The following is a 17,959-nucleotide window of genomic DNA, read 5'->3' as shown; positions in this document are numbered from 1 at the left end:
CACTGATTGGTGGCATGTAAAAGTAGCACAGAGGTTGAATTTCAATCTTCGTCAATGATCAACATATCTATCACTGCTGAAGAGTAATTTACTTCTTGCAAGCTAGTAACACTGAGCAATAGCTTTGTGCCACAGACTGCAGTCATTGGAAACTGGATTCAGATAAACAAATTAATTCCCTTAAAAGTGGGGCTTTTCAACTTGTTAGACAGGGGAAACTTTATTTGAGGACTCAGACAATGAAGAATGACATTCAAACCAATTTGACACATATTTTCCTCACAGATGTAATGATATAAAATTACTTATTTGGATACAGATCTGTGGGAACAGAATTTTTTCAGTGAAGAAATGCGCATTGTTAATGGGACAGATGACAATGGTCTTTAGGGAAAGCAGAAAATGTGAGCGTGATACATAGAATTCTCAGCAGCACTTTCACACTGAGGGTAATATCATAGAAAATAAGTTAAATCCAAAGTGAGACATGGCATTTTCCTTCAGATTGAGCCCTGACTTCTGATTGAGCATGTACGAACAGTTGAACTGTAGTGTATAATTTGCTCATGGTTCTTATTTTGTGGCACACGTAATCTAACAGAATTGGTTACAGTGTAAATTTAACATAGATCTCTTGAATTACTTTCTTTGACAAAAAAAGATAATTTTGCTTTTCCGTGCAAACAGCTCAACTCAGAATTTCAAAGAATTGTATTTATTCCACCAACTGCATCTTTTATTATTTCCAATCCAGCATGGAATTTTGACTCAATTAACTTCAGGGTCACATTATATTCACGAGTGCTTATGATTTCAATTCAAACAAGGCAGCTTTATGCTGGATTAATCTAATAAATGTCACTTTGGTTTAACTATAAGTGTTAAGAGTGAAGACATTAATCTGACTAGCTAGTTTAAGGCACTTTGTCCTGGTTAGCTGCATCTGCAGGTCAAACGGAGTACAGTGCACTCCACCTGTATCTAGTCTAATTAGATTAAGGATGGGAGATCAATTTGAATAGCCTGGGAAGTACCAATTAATTAAGTAAACTTGCGAGCTAATTACCAGCTATGCATTTCTTCAACAAGCTAGCACTGAATTGATGTTGGATAAACACAACAGGAACTTTGCAAGGTTAGATTATTTAAATGGTTACTGTGATCTGATAAATGGTCTTGCAAGATCACTCAATGGATCAGTAATCCAAAGAAGGGTGCAATTCATTGGGCTGAGTATAGTTCCTAAGCCCATTTGTGGTTAGGTAAGAAATACATTGAAACCATCAAGAACTACATCAAATTCTGCCATCAAATGCTTGTTGTGTTTGCTGAGAGATTAATTGTTGGTATCAGCAGCAGATGAAGTCATTAACCCATTTGAAATAAATATAATAGAGGATGGAAAAATGTTATACAGATATGCTTGCACACTTTCCAAAATTGAGAATTAGTAAAACCTTATCAATAGACTCTAAACATTGAGAGAAACTCAAAAAGGCTATTGATCTAGGAAACTCTAGATATTAATAAAACTCCTTCATTTGTATTGAATGGGAAAAGGAGCACACATGAAAGCCTAAAATTGCGAAGTGATGTAAAAATATAAGCACAGCTGGAAAGGCCAGTGCTTATTGCTCAAGACTAACTGTCCTTAAGAATATTAGTTGCTACATTTCCTTTAACAATAAAAAAAATGCAAACTCACACTTCACTTTCACACTTCTTTATGTTTGCAGATTTTAGGAAGATTAAAGGAAAAACATTGTGGTATTTTATAATAAGCAATAGCTTTCTGAGGCATGATTGGAGAGTTGCAAGATCCAAGTGATCTCTTAGCTCCTTTGCAGAATGATGGGAACATTTTCTCACTGGAGACCATTCATTACAGGCAGAACTGGCTCATGATCTTTACAAAGCAGTGGTCATCACTGCCTGAGCTTAGGTTAAGATTAGCTCATGTACCAATATGGTTTGTATTAGATCAAAAGGTACAAGAAGAATGTGGGAACAGGGCACTAAGTTGGAAAATCAGCCATGATCATATTGAATGTAAAGCAGGACTTGAAGTGCTTAACGATGTACTCCTGCTCCTATTTTCTATGTTTGTATTTTCCATGTTTGTACATGTTCAAAAGAGAGTCAATTTTTACAGGGGGCTCGGTTTCAAATTTTACACCAAATGTAATTGATTTAAATTGCAGAATTTCCTTATTCAGTCTGGCTACAGTAGAGTCTAGACTTGTTTGATAATTGAAGGGCTGGATATATTGAATTATTTATAATTAAAGACTTGGGATCAATAAAATCCTGTATTGAATAATATATGTATGAAATCTGCACAGATTGTTCTGAAGGCCTTTTCTGTTTGTTTTAATAAACATTTTCAGTGAAGCCCATTATAGTCAAAAAGAGTGTGATACATTCTTCTACCTGGTGCTGTCAGTCATCGCCATGTTTAGACCAAATTTCTCGCTCTCACACCGTGCTCCCTGTGTATCTCTTTTCTAAATCCTGTAATTGAGTCATCAATGCCTGAGGTGTAAATCTATTCAAAAAGCTAACAACTCTAAATTTATTATAGTTCTTTATTCAGTTGTATTGAGTGTTTTTGCTGAGCTTCTAATCATTAGTACTAGCAGTATGCACCAAATGTTATGCCACATTTACATTTTAGCTTTTTTTAGAAAAGGGACATTCACAATATCTCTCCTCCATAATTTTTCCCTAAATAATTTGTTGAGGTCTTCTTTCCCTCATTCCTGTGTGAAAGGGTATAAGAATATTCATGGTCCCTTTTTCAAACTCTTTTAGTCTGAATCGAAGGAAGTCTTTCACCAGAGAACAGTGGTCATGATTAGAAAATTAAGCAAAACAATCAACAATCATAAAAAAATCTTACAATGTTGTGAAGAAGTTGAGAGTGTAATTCAGTTTAACACTTCTGTGTGTTCCCAGAAATAAAGAAAAACATTGCAGTTAGTCAAAATATTATTCTATTTAGTCCTTCTTGGTCTGTTCCACTTGGCTTTCAAAATCTTGTTATACAACTTAGATATAATTTATAAAGCTTGATCTTCTGCAAACTATACACTTGAGTTTACCAATAAATGCTATCCACGTCTGGGTTTCCAGAAATTATTACCGAGGGACTTCACTGGTCAAATTAGAGATACTATTATTAATGACTGCATTCCATTTCTCATTACCGAGCTAATTTATTACCCAATTTACAACTTCCTCCCTGATCCCATGAGTTTTAATTTTAGCAGTAGCTCTTATGTGGAGAACCTTGTGATATCACTGCATGTCACATTATAATCGACTAACCCATTTCCATCTACAAAGACTGCCATTAAATTTGCTTGCCATAATCTGCCTTTCATATACGGATATAAACTTCAATTTACTGGGGTTACTCTTTCAGGGTGCTCTGGAATTACTTCCTTTGGAAAAGGCCCCAATGTTTTATTCCAATAAAGGGGTCAAGTTAATATGCCTCTTGTTGCTAGGACCATAATTCTGACCTTGTGAAAGGACTGAAGTCTGCTCATACAGCCAAAATGAACAACTGAAATATGTGGAAACTTGGCCAAATGTTGTAAGGTGTTTTTACTAGTTGTATAAAAGCTATTGTGCTTGCATGACCTGCAGGGTTAACTTATCAGAGCTGCAATCCCCATAATAACATGTAATCGTGTGTCCTCTATTTTGAAATGCAATTTGTCCAAAACCTAGTAATATTGCCACTTCAACTCACCCCTGTCCCCACCAGCCCAATACTCAAATACAAGACATGCCCAAGTGAGGACTCCATTCTTGTTCAGAATAGATTTCCTGTTAACTAATCACACAAATGCACTGAAAGTAATCACATAACAGATGATGATTGCACCTTCCCTATTGAAGGGAAAAGGAACAAAGGTACACCGATTGCGAAAAAAAGAATAAATGGAATTTCAAGATAGAACTACTGGGTCATCAGAAAATGTTACTGAATTCCTAGCCAGAAGATTGCGTCCCTGTCTCTCTCTGCTGTTGGAATGAAATGTGTTTTGTAAATGTGACCATACTTGCTGATGGCGTGGATTAAAGCAAACGTGTTACAACACGAGTGTGAAGTGCTTCATGGGGTGATGAGAAATTGGTAGGGCCAATCTTGCCGTAGAATTTCTCACATTTCAACAGTAAATTGACATCAAAAATTAGTTAAATGGTTTAATGAACATTTATTTTGCTTTCAGCAAACTTCAGCAAAGAAACAGATTATCTAGAGCCTCTGCCATGTGTGAATTGGCTGCCATGTTTCTCCAGATTGCAACAATGCTGACACTTTTAAAAAGTATTGAACTGATTCCGACACACTAGAGTCTGACTGGGACTATAGAAATCAAAGATATTTCTTCCAAATGAAACAACCAACACTGACTTGTTACCAAACACAATCTTCAAAATTTTGGCCAAACATATTTTTAAGCCCATTTCAGTTTGGAACTGGCCTGCATAACTGCAGAGAAAGTTTTCCGATGCCAGAGGAAGAGGTTCCTTGAAATCGCAATTTTAAAAACAAATTGAAAATACTGGAAATATTAAATGGTCAGGCAGAGTTTCCAGAGAGTGCAATTAAATAGCTGTTTATGCTTGATGACATTTCACATGTGCTCCTGCCAGTGCTTGTCTAATCTGTTGGGTTGTTCCAGCATTTTCTAACATCTAAAGTATTTTGCTTTGAAGTACTTACTATTTGTTTTATGTCTTAACATTATTTGAGTTACTTGAGCTAGAATTCATTGTAACATTCAAAATACACAGGGAGCAGAATGGCATTACACTGCCAAAATGAATGAACAACTCATTCATGGGGTGACTGGAGAAAAGTCACCCCCCTCCCCATGACGAGAATGGAAAGAAATGGTAGGAAGCTTCTCCACCAATCCCAGGCTGGTTCTCTCTCACACCTGTTGCCAATGATCTCATCATGAGCAGCAAATATGGGAAAGAAGCAGTCTGCCATTGGTGCAGTGGGTTTAATGGTAGCAGTTGGCAAGGCCAGGGAATGGTAGGTGTGAAGAGAAGTAAGACTGCCAGGCTAAGGACCCAGGTCAGTGGGACTAAGATACAAAGTGTGAGGCTGGGGCCCGAGATTCATGCAATCAGGCTAAGGGATGCTGCTTGGAAACTGATGGGAATCTGATGTAGGATGGAGAGGAGCTGCAAAGGAGACAGAAGGACTGCAAAGGGGACAGAGAGACTGGAAACAAGAGTGCAGTCTGAAAATTTCAGTTGGGAGGGGACAGGAGCTGAGAAGTGACAGAGATTCTGCAAAGAGTAGAAGAGATCTACAGATGGAAAAGGTGTGAAGAATGAGAGCCTGCTGCAAAGGATAGAAAAAGATTTTTAAAATTTCAGAAGAAAAGTCAGCCAACTGGAAACAGGAAAACTGAGGTAACAAGATCTGTGCGAATTAATGCAAAGTCTCATGCTTATGGACTACTTATTGGGAGAAAAATGTAATGGATACAACATTAAGAACAGTGCATCAATTGTATAATTTAATATTAAATTGTTCTGTTTTGTAAATATTTGCATTTGTATGCATTCACATCTCAAAGCTGCTTACATACAACTAGCTTTCGGAGCGCTGCTCCTTCATCAGATGAAGGAACTGAGCTCAGAAAGCGAGTGTGCTTCCAATTAAACCTGTTGGACTATAACCTGGTGTTGTGTGATTTTTAACTTTATATACCCCAGTCCAACACTGGCATCTCCAAAACATACATACAATTACTTGAGGTTTAGTGGAGGTTTTGTACACAAGCATACAAAAATCTTGCTGCAACCTAGCCAATATGTTGAAAGCATTTTTCGTGTCACTTATGTATTTATTTGTCAATGTTTTTGTTTAAAGATGCCTTTGTTGCTAATGTATGCTTTCTTATGTTAGGAAATCAATGCATTGTTTTCTGTGCTGTGGCTTTAAGTTAAACGGAGTAGTGATGGTTATTGGGGATAAGCACAAATTCTCCGAGTACTGTTTCCATTATGTTCAATTCCCAACACCAATACAAAAGGTATTGTTACTAAATGACTGCATCATCTCATGAAGGAGGCAGCTCCTGCTGCTCTCCTTTTTTGTTATAGCAGAGAATGGCAGGAGCTGGGTGGAAGTGAGGTCACAAGAGGGAATCTGTTGGGAAGGCAAGCGATTGCTATTTAAGTAGATGCGTACAACTTATCAAAAAGACAGGGAGGTGGGCAGAGGGGGGCAGGGTTGCCTTGTTAGTTAAGAATGGAATTAAATCTATGGCACTGAATGACAGAGGGTCAGATGATGTGGAATCTGTGTGGTGGAGGTGAGGAACCACAAAGTCAAAAAAAATACAATGGATCTTATGTAAAGATCTCCCAACAGTGGTCAGGACCAGAGGCGCAAGATGTACTGGGAAATAGATAGGCAAGATCACGGTGATCATGGGGGACTTCAATATGCAGGTGAACTGGATGAATAATGTTGCCGGTGGATCTAAAGAAAGGGAATTCATGCAACGCTTACAGGGTGGCATTTTGGAACAGCTTGTGGATGGAGCCCACAAGGGAGCAGGCCATTCTGGACTTAGTGCTATGTAATGAGCTAGACTTTACAAAAGATCTTAAAGTCAGGGAACAGTTAGGAGGCAGCGATCATAATATGGTAGAGTTCAGCCTGCAGTTTGAAAGAGCGAAGGCAAATCGGATGTAATGGTGTTACAGTTAAAATAAAGATAATTACAGGGGCATGAGAGAGGAACTGGCGAACATCAACTGGAAGCAGAGCCTAGCAGAGAAGACAGTAGAGCAACAATGGCAGGAGTTTCTGGGTGTAATTGAGGACACAGTACAGAGGTTTATCCCAAAGAAAAGAAAGATTATCCGGGGGGTGGGGGTGGTGGAATTAGACAACCATGGCTGACAAATGAAGTCAGGAAATGTCTCAAAGAGAAACAGAGAGCCTATAAAGTGGCTAAGGGCCCTAGGAAATCAGAAGATTGGGAAGGCTACAAAAACAAACTGAGGATAACAAAGAGACAAATAAGGAAAGGGAGGATCAAATATGAAGGTAGGCTGGTCAGTAATATTATAAATGATAGTAAAAGTTTCTTTGAATACATAAGAAACAAACAAGAAGCAAAAGTAGACATTGGGCTGCTCCAAACTGAAGGCTAGCTGGAAGGCTAGTGCTGGGAGATGAGGAAATAGCTTAAGAACTTAATGAATACTTTGCATCAGTCATCACAGTGGAAGACATGAGTAATATCCCATCAACTAAGGAGAGTCAGGGGGCAGAGTTGAGTATGGTAGCCATTACAAAAGAGAAAAGCTAAAAGGTCTAGAAATTGATAAATCTCCTGGCCCCAATGGACTACATCCTAGAGTTCTGAGGGAGGTGGCTGAGGAAATAATGGAGGTGTTGGTTGTGATCTTTCAAAAATCACTGGAGTCAGGTAAAGTCCCAGATGATTGGAAAATCACTGTTGTAACCCTCTTGTTCAAGAAAGGATCAAGACAAAAGATGGAAAATTGTAGGCTGATTAGCCTAACCTCAGTTGTTGGTAAAGTTCTAGAATCCATTGTTAAGGATGAGATTTCTAAATTCTTGGAAGTGCAGGGTTGGATTAGAACAAGTCAGCATGGATTTAGTAAGGGGAGGTCGTGCCTGACAAACGTGTTAGAATTCTTTGAAGAGGTAACAAGTAGGTTAGACCAGGGAAACCCAGTGGATGTTATCTATCTAGACTTCAAAAGGGCCTTTGATAAGGTGCCTCACAGGAGGCTGCTGAGTAAAGTGAGGGCCCATGGTGTTCGAGCTGAGCTACTGGCATGGATTGAAGATTGTCTGTCTGACAGAACATAGAGAGTTGAGATAAAATGTTCTTTATTGGAATGGCAACTGGTCACAGGTGTGTCCCTCAGGGTTCAGTGGTGGGGCCACAGCTGTTCACTTTGCATATTAATGATCTGGATGAAGGGACTGGGGGTATTCTGGTGATGTTTGCCCATGATATGAAGTTAGGTAGACAGGCAGGTGGTACTGAGAAGGTGGGGAGGCTGCAGAAAGATTTAGACAGTTTAGGAGAGTGATCCAGGAAATAGCTGATGAAATTCAACATGAGCAAATGCTCGGTCTTGCACTTTGGACAAAAGAATACAGGCATGGACTATTTTCTAAACAGCAAGAAAATTCATAAAGCCAAATTACAAAGGGATCTGGGAGTGATGGTTCAGGATTCTCAAAAGGTGAACTTGTAGTTGCGTCTGTAATTAGGAAAGCGAATGTAATGCTGTCATTTATCTCAAGAGTGTTGGAATATAAAAGCAGCAATGTGCTTCTGAGACTTTATAAAGCTCTAGTTCAGCCCTATGTGGAATACTGTGTCCAATTTTGGGCCTCACACCTCAGGAAGGACATACTGGTACTGGAGCGTGTCCAGTGGAGATTCACACGGATGATCCCTGGAATGGTAGGCCTAACATACAATGAACAGCTGAGGATCCTGCAATTGTATTCATTAGCGTTTAGAAGGTTGAGGAAGATCTAATGGAAACTTACACTTTAGTGCATGGCTCAGAAAGGGTGGATGTTGGGAAGCTGTTTCCGTTAGACGGGGAGACTAGGACCCGTGGGCACAGCCTTAGAATTAGAGGGGGTCAATATAGAAAGGAAATGAGGAGACATTTCTTCAGCCAGAGAGTGGTGGGCCTGTGGAATTCACTGCTAAGGAGTGCAGTGGAGGCTGGGACATTAAATGTCTTCAAGGCAGAGATTGATAAATTCTTAATCTTGCGAGGAATTAAGGGCTAAGGGGAGAATGCTCGTAAGTGGAGTTGAAATGCCGATCAGTCATGATTAAATGGCGGAGTGATCTCAATGGGTTGAATGGCCTTCCTTCCACTCCTATCTATGTCTTATGGTCTTAATGAGACTGAAAAGTGAGCTCCTATAAACCAAAAACTAACCCCTAAAAATCAAAAAGTTGCCATTTGGAAATCTTAACAGTAGCTCTCAAAAAAAAGTTAGACCCTTTTTACTTTTCACTTCATGGAAACACCCACAGAATGGTTTAAATGTTAAATGGCTTGCAGTGTGTCATTTCTGAGTAGGGAAAGAAAATGTAAATCTAATTTTTTTTTAGTAAATGTTTGATGTCACCACATAGGGGTATAGGGAGTAAACAGGCTGGTGGGATTATTCTTGCATTGTACTAAAAAAGAGACAACATGGGCATCGTAGTCAAAACAGAAACTTCCTCTGTTGTTTTCTGTTGCTCAGTGAGTGTTTTTATTAAAATTGATAACTTTTCATTGGCATTCATGATCTATCCCTAATTTCCCTCAAGATGTGGTGAGCTGACTTCTTGTATGTGGTGGATTTGTACTGTTATCATGCAATATTGGCATAATGAGAGATAATTTTATTTTTTTTCCCATCAATGCAGATTCCCTAAACCCTGATATATGCAAATATCTGAGGACATGCATTTTATACAGCACGATCAGGAATGTTCTTGTTGGACTTTTGGCAGGGTGGCCCCTTCCTTGGTACTGGATATTTTAGCTGGATACTCACTGGTTACGATTTCACAAATATGCCTGCATTAGTGAGGTCCCCTAGACCAATGAACGGTGTGGAGTTTTCAATCCATTGAATGGGAATAGATAGGTAGGCCCAGACTCGATGGTCTGAAGGGCCTCTTCTGTGATGGATGACTGTGAGTGTATGTTTTTTTTAATCAAAACAAGTTTTCCACCCAGGAATCTCCCAATGGAAAGGCTTGGTTCCCTGTCAGGCAGTAACACCCTAGCACTGACTGCCACTTTGCACCAGGTACAGCAAACATTGTTTTAACAGGCACCTTGTTAACCAGGAAAAATTATATATCTCAAATATCATGATCTGCTGTGATGTCTGAGTATCTAAGCTGTAAATAATAGATAACAGTGATATGTATATCTCCTGAATTACATTTCTATTACTTACTGTGTGTTTTTATATTGATTTTATGAGGTGTGTTGATGTTTACACATATAAATTTTTTGAGGGGGGTTGTGGTCTTGAAGCTTTACTTGGTCAGGATTTACTACAGTTATGCGTACCTCATGATTATCTGAAATATTTGATCAACCAGCACATGCCTGGTCCCACAGGTGCCAGCTAATAAAAGGTTTGCTGAGATTGTGAGGTGGCATGTGATCATAGACATTCAAGGGCAGAAACTGGTAAAGTGGTCAATGATCATGAAAGGGTTCATGACATCCAGTGATACTGTGGAATTTTCATTCACAAATAGGTGGAAGTCTGGTCACATGGAAAGCAAGTTTGTTTAAAGGTCCTGTCCTATACAACACATACAGTGCTTTGATTAAAGATCATGGATGTTAGAATGAGATAGATGTTATAAAGAACTTCCCATATTATTATAGAAAATAAAATCAAACAGTGGAGAAGCTAAGGATCAGTTGTCTGCCACAGACAAATGATCAGCATCAAGTACTTTAAACAAGAGTGTGTTATCCGTGGCAACACTGTTTTTCTCCAGTTTTCTGGCCATTTCACCTCTATTCTTTGAGAATTGACAGTGACATTTATACAAGGATTACACAACCTACATGATTTCGCCTCCGAGGCTGGTTCTCATGTGTGAATCTGGACAGTAAATGTTGAGGAAATAAAGAAATCCTAATTCTGATCTCATCTGGGAAAGGAAATTGTTGCTTTTGCCAACTTGCGTGATAAAAGATTATTTTCATATATTTGTGAAGACAGGAATTTCATTTCCTTCACATTCACACAAACAATCACTTCTCCATTGAGCCATTGTACAGTGATTAAGAGAATCAGGAAGCCTAGCTTGTTTCTCCCTCCAGTAGCCTCAAGATACTGAAGCCTGTAGTACACTCACTGCTACCTTGGAACAAATCAATTAAATCAGCAGAGCCCAGTGCTCAAGCTTGAGATTGCCCTGATCAGGGAGGACTCAGCACCAAATTGTGCATTATCAATACATATTGAGCTTCAACTCTATTGTTGTAATAAAATTCTGGGAACATTTCCTGAGAAAATTCTCTCCCACTTGCAAAGGATAAAATAATTACCATTCAGTCATGAAAGTGGCCCTTTATTTCCTTTCGCAGTTTCACATAAAATTATTTTCTCATTTAACTGACTGGTTCATTATTGATTTGACAGCAACTATCTTGAAGCTATCGATTTTGGAATTTGCATTAACTTCATATCAGTAATTTCAAATCATCTAATACTGGTGAACAAGTAGAAACCAATATAAGTATAGTTAATGTGTGCTGTTTGGGTACAAGGAAATAGTTTTCACTTTGGATTAGATAAAAGTAAAGAGGGTGGATGTGGTGGGATCAAAGGATTCCATACACATAGGTCCTTTCCTACTACTTGTCATATCAATTTTCCGAAAAGAGATAAGGTAACAACCACACTTGGCCTCCAGGGTCATGTTATTTAAAAAGTTATGCTTCCTCCTCTCCGATTCCTACTGTTCAGTGAAAACGAGAGGCAAGGTAGAAACAGGAAGAGATGGAAAATTAGCAGTGGGAAGATTGTAATCAGGAGATGTCACTTACATATCTCAGCAGTGTGGAAGCAGGGCAATGTATCTATGCAGGTCACCCTGCTATAATGTACATTTCGTGAACGCAAATTCGCTGTAACACAATTGACAATTTGGGGATATTGTTCCTAAAGCAACAACTTTTAAAACAAGTGTTGGCTGTAATGGAATTACATCACTAACACTTTAAGTGCTGTTTCTAAAGCGCAATTTTTCTATACAAGAACACAACCATCACGTTATAGAAGAACTACTTGTACTGGCAGAATGAGAAAGAGCAGAATAAAGAAGTGGGAAATATAGCTGTGGATGACAAACTAACTTTGTAATGTTAAAACTCTAACATGAAGCCTGTGGAAAGTTTGTTCGATAGGTAGGCTGTTATTTAGGTTTCTACAGACAAATATATGGGAAGTGTGAGAGGGTTAATAAAACTATATTCAATTCAATGCTGCAGGTTGATTTTTAAAAAGGAGAAAAATTACAAATTTTCAGAGACATGGCAAAGAGCAGGGCAGTCAAATTGACTGGGTAACTTTTTAAATAGCCAGTATAGACACAAGGGGACTCTAGTTTCCAGCTGTGTTTCATAACTCTATGATTCTAAAATAGTGGTGCAAATTGAAATATAGGTCAGTCAGCCCCTGTTGCATATTTTTCAGACCTGTAAGTGTCTGCAGACAATTGCTAACTACTATTCATGATTAATTAAAATGTATCTATAACTATCATACTCCTGTAACAAATTATTTCAAATTACCAGCCCATTCTACTGTTGTCATATTGTCAACTCTTTTTTAACAAATGATTCAGTAGTTCTATATCTGTGCAGTTAGCTATGTGGGTCAGAGCTACTTCTAATACTGTTCAATTAGGGCATATAATTACTTCAAGTAATTTGCCTCAAACACAGGAAATCACTTACTGGATTCGGGGTCTGAGTTGCCATCACCTTCAGTCCTGCTAGGGGATGTTTGCTCATAGTATTCCTCCTGTGGGAAGCCAAGGGGCAGAGGGTGTGATGTGCTGGCACTGCTGTTGGGTTCATGGTCACCCAAGCCACTATCGCTGCAACTTTCCTGAGAGCCATCAGGAAGGTGGAACGTGACCCTTCGTTGTGACTGGAAGAGAAGGAAAGAAGCACACTTATTATTTTGTCACCTTCTAAGAGATAGGACACTTTTGTTTTAAAGCTCGAAATTCTATTTTTGTTTGTTTCCTCTAATTATCTCACCAGCCGTTTTGAAGGCACTAATTTTTGCTGGCTTCAAGCATTGTTCATACTCCTAGTTCAAGCAGCCATGCTTCCTATGTCAATATTGAATGTTCATAGGGCATTCAGGCATGAAGGACGTCACAGCTGAGTCGAGTTTGGATCTCCCCAGTCACCACAAAACAAAGTTTCCAACAGCAGCTACCTGATAATAATCAGCTGCTTCCATCCCATTACCGAGAGTATTCTGATCAGTTGAGAGCAGCTACATTTGTATACATTGCCAATTAAACTTGGGAAATCTAATTGACACAGTTCTGTACTGGGCCCTGACCAATAAGCTTCGCAGATCCCTTTTTATCTTTGCTTGTTAACTTGAAAAGCAAATACAGTTGTAAGACTGGGTTGGATTGGCCAAGTCATATCCTACTTATCTTGGAGTTATCTTGGTGACGCTTAAAAATATTTTTTAAATGATCACATTCTAAAGAAAGCTAATCAAAAGATTTAAATGAACAACTTTAAATTGTGTGTATAGTTACATATGCGTTAATACAAACTTTTGAAAACAAAGCTTGTTTATTTGTTTTAATTATATTCACTAGCTTCCATTTTGGTTAAAACACAATATTTGTTCAGAAAAATGGCAATTCGTAAAGTATTCTCCATTTTCCACAATCATGCCCCAGAGTGGAAGGTAATTTGCAGGACTTTGAAGAAACGGCAGGTGTGCGAGACTAATTGCATTGTTCTTCCAAAAGCAAAGTAGGCAGGTCAGGCTGAAAGGCTTCCTACTGTGCTCCATGAATCTTTGAGGGGAAAATCCATTCACATAGCACCACTGGTAGAGTTAAGTTAATTCCCCAGAGATAATCAATGATATGGGTGCAAGTCTGATAGCATCATTAGAAATAGCACCACACAAGCAAATTTCTCCCCTGTGGTTTAATGATCTTTGGAGAAATGGCTGCATGTGGTGCTACACTTCCCTTCAATGTGTGATACTGCCTATATGCCTATGATAAACAATTAACAGCAAGTAACCACCACTGGCCACAATCTACTTCAGCTGATGTATTGTAACTTAAGCATGAGGTAAAGGAATCTACCTGAATTTTGGAAGAAAAACAAAGAAACAAGACAGTTAAAAGCAACATAGCCACTTTTCTCTTCTAAATGCCATTTCACCATCTTTGATGTTATTTTACGTGGACCACAGGCAGAGAAGGTGCATACCAATAGGTGATGCCTGGATTTATGCTAATCAATAGCCTACAATGTTAATGAGGACTTGTTAACCAAAACTGATGAGTAGATAGTGGGAAGGATGGAAAAGTTTTTCAATGGAGGAACACAAACTATCTTTCTGGGGTATAGAGGAAGAGGAGTGTTATGTGAGGTCCTGACAACATAAACTATAGTTTTACTGCCCCAGCTACTCTTCCATTTCTCTTCCAGGATCATTACAAAAGTTGCTCTTTGTTATTTATCAGGTAACCAAGGATGGGCAATCCCTGCTGATGATGACACATAATCTTTTTCTTTCACAATTGGTGTAAAATTGGACCAGCAGAAAGAAGGCCAGTTGGTTAAACTCTTCACAGTTCCCAGCTGTATCTGTTTAGGTGGATGTTAACTCATTGGGGGCTGTTCCATTGGAAACTCACTCCACGTTAAACCTCATTCTGCTGATGGGAATGAATAAACCTTCAGCAAAACACAAACACTAATATGTTGACACAAATTTGTTTCTTCTGAACTCTGAACTAAATTTGTTGATATATTGACCACCAACATGCAAAATAAGGAATATTAAAAGTTTATTCAAGGTATCACAGAAAGATCTACATATTGAGACTCAAAAACAATCCATCCTGCATTCTCACATTATTAACTGTGTCAGTTTGGAAATTGTTAAAAGTCACACAACACCAGGTTATAGTCTAACAAGTTTCTTTAGAAGTACCAGTTTTTGGAGTGCTGCACCTTCATCAGGAAACAGATAGTGATATTCATTTGTGACATAGAAGGACCCAAGTTCAGTTACCTTTCCTAAAACTCTACTCTTCTGCAATTTCTACATGTCTGTACAGCAACTTCTTTTTAAGCCAGTACACTTCTGGCCTTTCCTCTCCTTGGTGATTTTACTGGAACACAGCAAAAGTAGGCCTGTAGTGTATGGGCAACAGTGAAAATAACATGACCATCAAAACGAGCAAAGCTTTCGTTATTTGAGGTTGGTCATAGGTTTGACCAGGACTTTGCCTCAATGGCAGTACTGCCCATGCTTCTGCCCTTTCCCTTTTGAAATCAGGAAAGTGGAGGCCCTATAGATGACTTTTCAGAGATGCCATTTCCAGATTTTAATCTAAGGTACAATTTGTGTCCAAATACCACAACTTCTGCATTACAACAATGATTACAAATCCAAAACTCCAAACCAGTCTTAAACTACTGTGAGATGTCTGGTGATTGTGAAAAGTGCTAGAAAATGCAAATATTTCTTTTTATAAAAGCTTTACTGTCTTAACGCATGTATGTGTTTGGAATCCCTCATCCCTGCTCTTCTATCGTTCTTTGTTTCTTACCAATTAGACAATGACATCTATTGTGTGCCCACAGCAGATTCTCTCACATTAAACTCTATTTACTATAGTCTTACACATTTACTGAATCTGTATGCACCTCTTTTGAACTTATTTCTCCCATCTGTACTACATCCTGTCACTAATAGCTTCATACCAAACAGAAAATGGGAGGTAAAAGTAGTTTGGGGGGAAATAGTGGTATTTGTGTGATGATGTGAATATTTGTGTGTGTGAGAGAGACACACACAGATGTGAGTGTGTGACAGTGTGTATGCGAGAGACAGAGTGTACGAGAAACAGAGTCTGTGTGTGTGTGAGAGAGAAAGAGAGCAAAGATCTGATAAAATGGATTGCTGATGATAAGTTTGGAGAGTGGACAACCACACAGAACAGGACAAACGAACATGGAGCAAGGTGTTCACACTCGAAATCATTAAATGCAATGTTTAGTCCTGAAAGCTGTAGGGCACCCAGGTGAAAGATGAGATATTGTTCCTCCAGCTTGCACTGAGCTTGGCTGGAGTATCACAACAAGCCTGAGACAGAAATATTGGCATGGGAACACAGTGCTGTGTTGAAGTGGCAGGCAACTGAAAGCTTGGAGTCATTTTTATAGATACAACAAAGGTGTTCTACAAAGCAGTCATGCATTCTGCATTGTATCACTCCAATGAAGGGGAGAAATTTGAATATATGGTTCTTTATTCCTTAGTCCATGTCATAACTGAATATGATGAAAAGTTGAGACTCAAACAAACAGAAACTTTAGAAATAGCCATCGCATTGTACCACAGTATCCCCACTCTCTGCCCTGCTGCTTCTGAAATAATTTCCAATGCAAGGCAAAAATATACATAGAATTCCATTCACGCTTCTATGGATGCAAGCATCAGGTCCTGATGATTAAACTACATTTAGTCCCATTAGTTTGTCAAATATATTGTTATTTGTGACAGCGAAAGCTTGAAGCCCTTTCGTTCCATATTGCTAAAATCCTGACACATTCCTGATTCTGCTTTAATTGTCACCTCTCTAAAGATTCAATAGGACAAACAAAGGAGAAAGTGAAGACCGCAGATGTTGGAGATCAAAGCCAAGAATGTGTTGCTGGGAAAGAACAACAGGTCAGGCAACATCCGAGGAGCAGAAGAATCGATGTTTCGGGAATAAGCCCTTCATCAGGAACGAGGCTTGTGGGCCGGGGCTGAGAGATAAATGGGAGGGGTCTGACAAGCCTCGTTCCTGATAAAGGGCTTATGCCTGAAACATTGATTCTCCTGCTCCTCAGATGCTGCCTGACCTGCTATGCTTTCCCAGCAATACACTCTCGAATAAGACAAACAAAAGCAAGCTGGGTCCACCTCATCAACACATCAATATTAAATGCTCTTAGTGTCTCTTTTTCATACATTTTTATAAGTTCTCTTTAACGGATGTTATGCTCCCTATTATCTTGCATGGTTACATCACTAACCAAAAATAAGCCATTTAATTTGCCATTGTCAATGATTATACAACAATAAGTCTTTTTTTTTCTGAGAAGTGGAGACCAATCTGCCTCGACCTTCTTATTGAAAGGAGGGAGCTCTACATTTCTGATCAGGGCACCCAGAGAAATATGGAGCCATACTTCCATTTCAACAAGTAATTCTACAGTGCAGAACCAGAGGAAGATATGTCATATTGCTCTCGCACAGGGGGATAAATCCACTGGTGGGGGGTAGCATGTCCAGTGCTGAGTGAAGGCAGCTTGATGCTAGAGCATGGGCAGTTGGGTGCATCGAAGGGGAAAGGGTCAGCAAACCTAAGGAAGAGATATGGGAGCATGTTAGATCGGAGTGGAGAGCATGGGCTAACAAGTAGAGTGACTAGGGTAGCAGAAAGGAAGGGGATTCTGGTATGGAGACAAGTTTGGGAAAAGTGTTTGCTCTTGGGTGGAGTAAGGGGGCATGGGTGTGGAGTGGAAGAATGTTGATGGGGTCAGGTCTGGAATGGAGGAAGTAGGGATTGGGTCTGTACAGTTAGGTGTTGTGTTGGGTTGAAGCAGTTACACTGGATGTCCGATCTGGGTCTGAAATGGGTACTTTGGGTGTCAGGGCCAAGTACACTGGGTGTTGGATTGGAGCAGTTATACTTGGTCTCAGATATAAAGCAGATTTGATGGGTTGATCTCCTGACTGGCTGAGGGAGGCGAGGTTGGGGGTGTGTTAGAAGTATAGAATAGTGGCTCAGGGCTTAGACTTAGGAAAGCTTATTCTATTCATTCCAAAGTACCTACTAACTTGATTTCATTGGAACCCTTGAAATCACCCAATTTAAAATCAAAGCATTTGGAGGGTTCCAGAATTAGAGAAATTGTCTAGCGAATCTTCAATTCTGGAAAATTCCTTTAGAGTCCATTCCTGATTCCGCAGGTTTCTGATAGCACCTCCCATCTCTGCTGGACTAACAAGTTTCAGGGCATTGGAAAACTGGGGCAATGGATAGTCACCAAAATAAGGAAAAGTACAAAATTTCATTTTAAAAAAAACTGTGTAGGTTGC

General features: G+C 39.2%; 1 protein-coding gene across 4 annotated transcripts in view; it reads right to left on the bottom strand.

Annotated features, from left to right (window-relative positions):
* Positions 1 to 17,959, bottom strand: part of pcdh11 (protocadherin 11) — a 739,867-nt gene that overhangs the window by 269,564 nt on the left and 452,344 nt on the right. For all 4 annotated transcript variants that reach the window (XM_072594671.1, XM_072594670.1, XM_072594672.1 and 1 more), the window contains exon 3: positions 12,541 to 12,736. In XM_072594671.1, coding sequence (XP_072450772.1) covers positions 12,541 to 12,736 — 196 coding nt within the window. The remainder of the gene's footprint in view (positions 1 to 12,540; positions 12,737 to 17,959) is intronic.

This window comes from Chiloscyllium punctatum, chromosome 25 (genome assembly GCF_047496795.1).
Source record: "Chiloscyllium punctatum isolate Juve2018m chromosome 25, sChiPun1.3, whole genome shotgun sequence".
Lineage (NCBI taxonomy): Eukaryota > Metazoa > Chordata > Chondrichthyes > Orectolobiformes > Hemiscylliidae > Chiloscyllium > Chiloscyllium punctatum.
Note: the sequence above shows the minus strand (reverse complement) of the source record. Positions and strands in the feature narration are given on the sequence as shown.